Source organism: Wyeomyia smithii, chromosome 2, assembly GCF_029784165.1.
Source record: "Wyeomyia smithii strain HCP4-BCI-WySm-NY-G18 chromosome 2, ASM2978416v1, whole genome shotgun sequence".
Lineage (NCBI taxonomy): Eukaryota > Metazoa > Arthropoda > Insecta > Diptera > Culicidae > Wyeomyia > Wyeomyia smithii.
The window spans coordinates 277,857,983-277,866,412 of record NC_073695.1 but is presented as its reverse complement, the minus strand read 5'-3'; the positions used below and the strand labels follow the sequence as shown (position 1 = coordinate 277,866,412).

The 8,430-nt window shown below is 41.6% G+C and overlaps 2 protein-coding genes across 2 annotated transcripts; both read right to left on the bottom strand.

Moving 5' to 3' along the window:
- Positions 1-1,824: 1,824 nt before the first annotated feature.
- On the bottom strand, positions 1,825-4,854 carry LOC129720645 (uncharacterized). The gene is made up of 2 exons (XM_055672134.1): positions 4,202-4,854; positions 1,825-2,068 (listed from the first exon to the last, which is right to left on the bottom strand). Exons 1-2 carry the CDS (start codon positions 4,852-4,854, stop codon positions 1,825-1,827), a joined length of 897 nt encoding a protein of 298 aa, XP_055528109.1.
- Positions 4,855-4,898: 44 nt separating this feature from the next.
- LOC129720644 (uncharacterized) lies at positions 4,899-6,404 on the bottom strand. Its single transcript, XM_055672133.1, has one exon. The coding sequence runs from the start codon at positions 6,402-6,404 to the stop codon at positions 4,899-4,901; it is 1,506 nt and encodes a 501-aa protein (XP_055528108.1).
- Between the last annotated feature and the right edge of the window lie 2,026 nt (positions 6,405-8,430).

Sequence of the window (8,430 nt, the reverse complement as noted above, 5' to 3'; positions counted from 1 at the left end):
CAAAGTGGTTTAAAAAATTGAGCCCCAAAAACAAATTTTGGGTTCGAAAATATCAAACCCGTTCATTTCTGGCTAAAACTTATAACCAGGCGTCTCAAACGGTATGACGGATTGACGGATGACCAAGAAGCGTGAGTAAGAGAACCGCGAGTATATCAACATCTGCAAATGATTTCGGGAGTGGATGCGACTTTGTATTCATTCGCAAAAACTCACTTACATTATCCTAAGCAATAAAGAAATAAAAAAGGATAAGAAACAGCTTGAATAGAGACTGCTCCTATATGTGATTTCTGTAGTAATGAAGACAAAATTTGAAGTATTGCATAATAGCAAGCTAAATTGGCTAGATTAGTAACACTGGTTGGGCAAACCTTGTAACACTAGTGCTGGTTACAAACAGAAACAAAACAAAAAAAACCCGCTCGTGATACCAACTAGCATTCGAGAAACCTTAGCAAAGGTTCGAGTTTAAATTTTGTTGGAAGTGTTGATCGTATTCTAAGTAAGAAAATGAATTCCATGCGTCGCTATCTTTCAATGTTGTGTAGCGTACAACAGCATCTGATTCGCGTTTCGAAATATGGTGTCTCTTTGGCTTTATCCCAGGTTGCCATTTCGAAAATAGTTGTTGTTGCTCATGTTTCAAACACTCTGCTAATACTATCCAGAATTCAAATCAGAAGCTTTATAAAAATCATTTTACAATTCTACATAAAAAGAGTCTAAGCAATATTGGTAACACCAACACCGTGTTAACTAAATGAAATAATAAGCCAAATTTTATTCTTCTTGTTTGTATAACTGCAATCTTATCAAATCAAAAACCATTTCAAGCTAATTCAATGGTAAATTCTTTCGCCGATTTGTTGCATACGATGCAAATACATATTCCAGATAGGCAGCATAAATCCAACCGATAAATCATCCATCCATTTGTGTGCTGGACCGTGCCTGTGACCAACTGATGCCACACCGCCAGAAGGATTAGTCGTCGTTTTAGCGTTTGGAAAAATGTTGACCGCCTCCCACCAAACAAAAAAACCCTTCCACCCCGTCACAATCATCATATTGGTCCACTCGATCCTCGGAGAGCGGCTAGGCGGAATATTGTTACTGCCGTTGCTGTCAACTTCACACGAACCGCCAACCGAAATATTTTAAAGTTGATTTATGTGTTTTGATAGCGGTCAATATATTTTTTTTCGTTTATTACACGCGAGAACCGGTACGAGCACAGTCTCTCCCCCGCCACCTCGTCCTGGTATCATCCAATGCGCAGTTGTTATAAATCGAAGTTATTTTTTTGTTTCCCGGTGCTTTACGCGGACAGACAACGTGAACCACATGTTTGTCCGATTGGTTGTGGTTTTGGTTGTGCATAGAGAGAATACTGGGACCGATTAAACGGTTGAAATATGCTGCTTTCGGGCGTCCGAGATGAGATATCACTTGTTGATAGTTTGATAAAGCATACATATGGTAATTCCGTGTACGAATCGGTGTTTGCGAATAAAAAATTAAGCGTATTTTAGTCAGAAGTTTTTTTTTATTCAATCTTCAATGCAGCCTCTTTACTATCGATGATATTTTTAAATTTTACATGCGTGCTGCTAAAAAAAATACTTCCAACCCTCAAAGTCCCGCATCTCACACGATAATACCTCAAAGGATTAGCGTCAGCAGGGTAAAGCCGCACTCGCTCGCTAGCCTATAATTTCGGCTGACACATTTTCCCGTTCGGAAATGGTTCGAAGCACAAGATGAAAGGACACTGCAGCCAGATCTTGATCTGAAAGATCATGGGAAGAGTTGAGAGCAGCGTCATCTGTTCGGGTAGGAACCGTCTGTCGGTCCCTGCCTAGAAGGCTGAAGTGGTTCCGTCCGACCTAATTCGGAGTAATTATTTTCGGATCCGGCCCGACGATGATTGATCCTCTGATAGGCGATCGTCAGGCTCATTATCCCTGGCTGCTCTCGCTTGTTGAGTAGTTTGAAGAGTGGATTCGTTTTTTTTTTCTCCTGATGGGATTGTGTCACCGAACCCTGCGCGAAGAGCCCATCGTTGCTGGGGTTGAATGTTTTCAATTAGCTAATAATAGAGTTTGTTCCCAGCCAGAAAGTTCAACTCGGCGTTTGGCGGTTTGTCGTGCATCGTGTTTTCCCTGCATTCAGTCATCCGTTAAGTCGGAATGACAATAATAATAGACTGAAAGGACCAACCATAGAAAACCGGCGGGTTTAAACAAACGAATACAAAGAGACACACAAAAGAATGCACAATGCAGCTGAAGCTGCAGGACAAATAAAATACTGGGCAAGAGACGATGTAATGTTTTTTTTTCGGAGTTTGTCTGTAAAATCGATAGCAATCAATTTTGGAGGGTTCGCTATGATTGCTTGCTATTGTCCTTCGCAGTAACGCGCCAAATTTCAGCGCACTTCATTTCCCATTATATTCTTATTGGTCAAACGAAGTCTTCAAAAATCATAATTTATGGTACAGTTAGAGCTTACAGGGTTTAAAAAATCTCAGCAGGCTACCAGGAAAATAATACACAGAAGAAGCAAATTGCATGGCTGACTTGACAGGAAATATGCACTACCAATGCACGACTTACCCAACCGGCCACTTGAACAGATGGAATAGAGAAAGTTTGCTGGTAATTTACGAGCAGGTAAGACAGCATTTTTTTCTCAAATCTTCGCTTCACACAAGAATCCAGAACGTTGTGAAGATGTCGCATAAAAGGTTGATTGCTGTCACCGGTATTGAGGGTGAAAATATGCTTGGGATAGGGTTTACCTCTCTACCTACCTTTTGTTGCTGCAAATTCGTCCGACCGTGTAAACGGGATAATTATATCGGCAACATCTTACTCAACCCGAACCCTGATTCCCATGGCGAGCTTAGTTTAAGTTGAAGTACACGCACCTTGTGTTTACATTACGGATTAAAATGACAGCTGTCGGAGAGGATTGTGATTCGTTGCGACAGAATTGTTTACTCTATGCCTCGTCGAATATCGTTCGGATCGATAAAGCATTAACAGTTTTAGAGGCAATCAACGCAATCTGCGGAACAATTAAAGCAATTAATACTAGTGACCAATAAAAAAAGCTGATTCCAACAATTTCATACCTCATTAGTGGCCGGAACGTGAGTGACACTGTCCGCATTTTCAAAAACATTAAATTTAAATATGTATTTGGAGTCGACCGTGTATTGATATCGGGGTTTTTTCTTCGGCTCAGCGGTCTTGTAATTTGAAAACAGCTATTCAATTTTGTCCTACGTTTCGACACCGATTGGTATCTTCCTCGGGGAAACTATATTTAAATAAGTCAACTATTTTAACAATTTTCATTTGTACATACATTGCCTACTTACAAGTTCTAGTTTTGTTTCGCGTCCTACGGTTTTTTTAAAACATATAACTGTGTGTTCTGTATCGTTCGATAGTGACATTGGTGGATTGGCTAAATTCGGAAAGTTATTATTTTAAATGTGTCATTTTTAGCTTAGGTTTAAAGTTTCTTACTATTTCGGTGTTTAAATTTTTAAAAAACTGTGATTGTGGCGTTTGCCTACTCTATGGTGGATTTATGCTACTAAGGAATGGTATCTTGGTTATTGAAAGTTTGGCTATTGCTATTTGAGCTAATTTTAGAGGGAGATGGGCTATTGTTTGTTATACCAGTCAAAAGAGAGGCATAGGCTGTATTTAGTCCGGCAATGTCTGATCTCTTATTGACGGCTTGTTGTGTGGTGTATATATGGCACATCTCAAGGAATGGAAGTGTGTTGGGGGTTCTACTACGGTCAAGGATGGTAGTGTTGTCTAGGTTGAATCTGTGTCCGAAATCAACACAGTGCTGTATGAGAGCTGTTTTCTCTCTCATCTCGTCTATTGTTGTTGTTGTGTGGGTACCAGCGATAATCTCGTCTATGCGTTTGATATTAGATTTGTGACTCAATAGCCTTGTGTTCAGTTTGTTGTTCGTCATGCCAATGTAGCAACTGCTACAGTCACTACAGGGTATTTTGTAAACTACACTATGGTTGTCTGTTTTTCTGAGTGGATCTTTGAGTTTCGAGAGAAATTGGTTGACTGTGTGTGTTTGTCTGCATGCTATGTGGTATTGTGGATAGTCATGTTTGAGCATTTTAGCCAGTCGTTCTGTTAGCAATGGGACATACGGGACCGAACGGTACAGCTTTACCTGTTGTGTGCTACTGGAATGATCTTGAGGCTGTTGCTGGATATGCTGTTTGGTTGCTGATGGCTGCATGATGTTCTCGCTGGTTTGTTCTTGCCTTGGACTGGATTGCGGGATTCCGTTTTTGGCTGGCTGCGATGTTGGTGTTTCATGTTGGCTGTTGGTTTGTGGATTCTGCTGCACCGGAGGTGGTGTTGGTACTATAAGTGGTGGTGGCGAAGGTGAAATGTGTGCTGGCGTGTAGTTGACATTGGATCCCCATCTGCTATTCGTCTTCGAAATTTGTTTCTGGATAAGTCTGTTTATTAATGTTTTCGGGTAGTTGTTGTTATGTAAGTGCTGATGTATCGTTTTTGTTTGATGTTGTATGCTGCTATGCCGTGAGAGCGCCATGACCCGGTAAATGAAGTTCGCCGCAACGTTAACTTTTTGCTGCATTTTGTGGCATGAATGGTAGTTTAGCATTCTTCCTGACGCGATTGGTTTGGTATACCATTCCGTCGTAAGGTGCTGATTTTCTTGTCTAATCACGATCATGTCTAAAAAGGGTAGCTTTCCTTCTTTTTCCACCTCAACCGTGAACTGTAACCTCGGTTCCTGTCTGTTAAACACATCCAACACCTTAGGTACCATGTCTTTTGGCACCGCCAGGAAAAGATCGTCCACATATTTACGGATTATGGCAGTTCAGTTAGTGCCCTGTCTATAACCGAATCTAGCGCTATGTCCGCCAATATTGGTGAAAGAGGGCTTCCCATTGTGGTACCGTAAATCTGTTTGAACTGTTGATTTTTGTACTGGAAGTAACTGGATTCCATACAGAAACTAATAGCCTCCAGAAACAAATCTAGGTTGATTTTTGTGTCAACTTCTCTCCACCGCTCAATTATCATCCTGGTGACCAATTCCCTCGGAACATTCGTAAACAGTGATACCACATCCAGAGAAAGTATAATATGGTCCTCTGGCAAGATCACCTTGTTTATCTCGTCACAGAATTCAAACGAGCTGTGGGTGCTGTACGTGCTTTTGATCGAGCCTGCTAAAATGTTCGCAAAGAATTTTGACAGTCTGTAAGTGGGGGCGGTTATGTTGGGGATTACTGGGCGTAGGGGGAGATTTTCTTTATGAGCTTTTGGTTGACCATAGATGCGTGGACATACGGAATTATTAACAGTGAGGTGCTTGGCAGTTGTGTAGTCGATCAGCTTTAAATTTTTTAATCTGTTTACCAGGTTATTGTTCGTTTTTTGAATTCCACTCGTTGGATCCCTGGTTAGTTTTGCGTACGTTCCTTCGTCGCCCACCAATGCTAGCATTTTCTCTTCATACATTTTCTTTTCCATAATAACCGTCCGTTTTCCTTTATCCGACGAAAGAATGCATAAGTCTGGGTGTGACCGAAGGAAATTTTTCGTCTCTCTGGCCACCGTAGGGTCACGTGTATCGATCTGCGAGTGGAAGCCATGGACATAGTTTTGTATTATGTTGATGGCTCTGCAACGATTCTCGTCTTGAGTTCGTTTGTCGGCGTGTGTTCTAATAATTTCTTCTATATCGGCCAGTACATGAAACATCGGAATTTGGTTGACATTTGTCGGCGTTAATGCAAATTTTGGACCGAGACTCAGCAGGGTTAGAGTCTGCGCTGGGACTTGAACCTTTGTAGCGTTGAAAATCGCTTTATCGTTGGTTGTTAACGCTCCTGGTGCCGTTAGTGTTCGGGCTAGTATATCGCTCAGCTTTTTATGTGCGGTTTTGGTTCGTTTCGTCATTTTAGTTCGGAACGACATAGCTTGCGTTTGCAAAAAGTTTCGACTGATGTTTTCGTTTGTTATGCTCGATAGTGTTGGACCCACTTGTTCCATTATCCCTTTTAACTGCTTGATTTTGTTGAAAGCTTGCTTTATCTCAATATTCAGTATCGCTTTCTTGAATTTTTTAACACATCTGTCTAGCTTTGCTAGGCATGTTTCATTTTTTGCGATCATCTCATGCAGGCATTTCAGGGACTGTACTATGTGCTGGGGAAACATACCTCGTCTTCTGCAGTTGATTAGGAACGACTTTCGGCTTTGCATGTTTGCTAGCTTAGAATTCGCAATGGCGTAGCTTTTGAACTTATTGAGCACAGATTCACCATAGCATTCGGTTATGTATTTGTAAAAACTACCATCGGCCATGTTCATTGATATGTATTTGGAGTCGACCGTGTATTGATATCGGGGTTTTTTCTTCGGCTCAGCGGTCTTGTAATTTGAAAACAGCTATTCAATTTTGTCCTACGTTTCGACACCGATTGGTATCTTCCTCGGGGAAACTATATTTAAATAAGTCAACTATTTTAACAATTTTCATTTGTACATACATTTGAATTTGACATTTGACAAAATTGAATAGCTGTTTTCAAATTACAAGACCGCTGAGCCGAAGAAAAAACCCCGATATTAAATTTAAAGCCACGCACCGTGGTCAAATTATAGTTTCATTCTAGTGTATGAAGAGACCATTACATCCAAATATGACCATGACGGAATTGCAGCGATCCTTATTATCCTGCTGGAAGGGACGGGAAAACTCAATTTGCACGACTTGTCACGCATGGTTTACACTCGCTGCTACCGCGTTTGATTACACAATTGAGCAGTCAATCAGAAGTCATTTGATGTTTTCATTGCTGTTGTTGTGGTGCGAAACTCCCCACCCAAACCACCAGCCACTTCAGGAGCAAAATTACCACTTCTATCGATTTTCACTTTAGTTACAGTGTGCTAACAGAAAGCTTGCGCTATCGGCCAGTACGAAGTCGGGGTTATTCCCGTTGCGTACTGTGTGAACACCAATTATATTTAACGGGTTGAATCGAGAAACCCTCTCGGAATCCTACGCCAGCAAAGTGTGAAACGCACAAACTACTCACCTAAAAGTTAATGAACCGATCAGTTTTAATGCTGACATTCTAGAATGGCCTGCAGTGCGCTCCTAACAATGTTCGCACTGCTCCGAACCAACCAAGACTGACAGGAAGTGGAGATAAACATATATTTAATTTTAGTGCCACCGCAAACTGCTGAAATGAAAATTTTATTGGAAACCATCTCCAGCGTGACCGACCGGTTTGCTGCTGGTCCGGGACCCTCCCGGTAAGGACTTCTCGCCAGTCTAACCGTTCCGATGGTGAAAACTCAACGTCACGTGACCAACAATAGCATTAATTAGTAATCATTTTGCTGCTGTGACCCAGTTTGGGGATGCAGCCGGGAAAGGATTCCTCCGAAATGCCATTCAGTTTTCAACCATGCGCTATTTGTCGCATCCGTACGTGAATGTGTGTGGTCTATGCTGAAGACGTAACGAATCCACGCGATTCGGTTATAAAGTTGAAATGATTTTATTGTTCGCTCGGAGTTATTTTCATACGAAACGATCCAACGATATAGGTGGTGAGATGGATTTGTTGTGTTTCCGTCAGTGGAGTGGTGTACAATTAAGCTATAGCAATAGTATGAAGGACTGGAAACAGTCAGCAACTCATACGGTCGATTTCCATTTGATTTTACGAACGATTGACCAAGGTTGGGGGAGTGCAATTTCACTGCATTCGCCTGTTGTTGGCTTACATTCTAAACATTTTGATGTCGTTCTGTTAGAGTGGATTGGATTGCTAACCTAAAATGTAGCCCTTACATTGTAGAGACTTTTAATACAGTTGCTTTCGGTTCGGGGCACATGTAGAACGCTTGAAACGATGTTTTTATTTCTCAATAAAGTTTCAGTTTTTCGATAACAATTGTAAATAGAATGGAAAGTAATCCCTGTTTTGGTACTTGGAAGTTAGTTTACTTTTCGGTTCATGTTTTTTATTCATCAGTTTTTTTTTTTTATTCTCGCTTATTTTCCGTCGGTCTAGTTCCGCCACTGTTGTGGCCAATTACCGACGCCCAGGGAGGCGACCTCACACCCAGGTCCCTAACTCACGACCCGTTTATTAACGGACCGGCGCCAACGGCTTTACTTCCTCATGCGATGGAAGGCGTGATCCCAGAGATTTTTCGCCTCAGAAAATCTCCCGGTGTCGGCTAGGATTGAATCTAGACCAGTTGGGTTGGTTGTGAGTGGATCACGCCACCTCACAACCATCGACACCTATGTCGGCGGTTGGATTCGAACCCAGACGTGGTTGGCGGAGACGTTACCAATCACACTAGG

Coding starts and splice junctions, on each gene's coding strand:
- LOC129720645 (XM_055672134.1), bottom strand. CDS start 4,854: ATGGTACCTAAGGTGTTGGATGTGTTTAACAGACAGGAACCGAGGTTA. Junction 2,069..4,201: donor AAGCTGTACCGTTCGGTCCC/GTATGTCCCATT, acceptor ATTCAACCCCAG/CAACGATGGGCTCTTCGCGC.
- LOC129720644 (XM_055672133.1), bottom strand. CDS start 6,404: ATGGCCGATGGTAGTTTTTACAAATACATAACCGAATGCTATGGTGAA.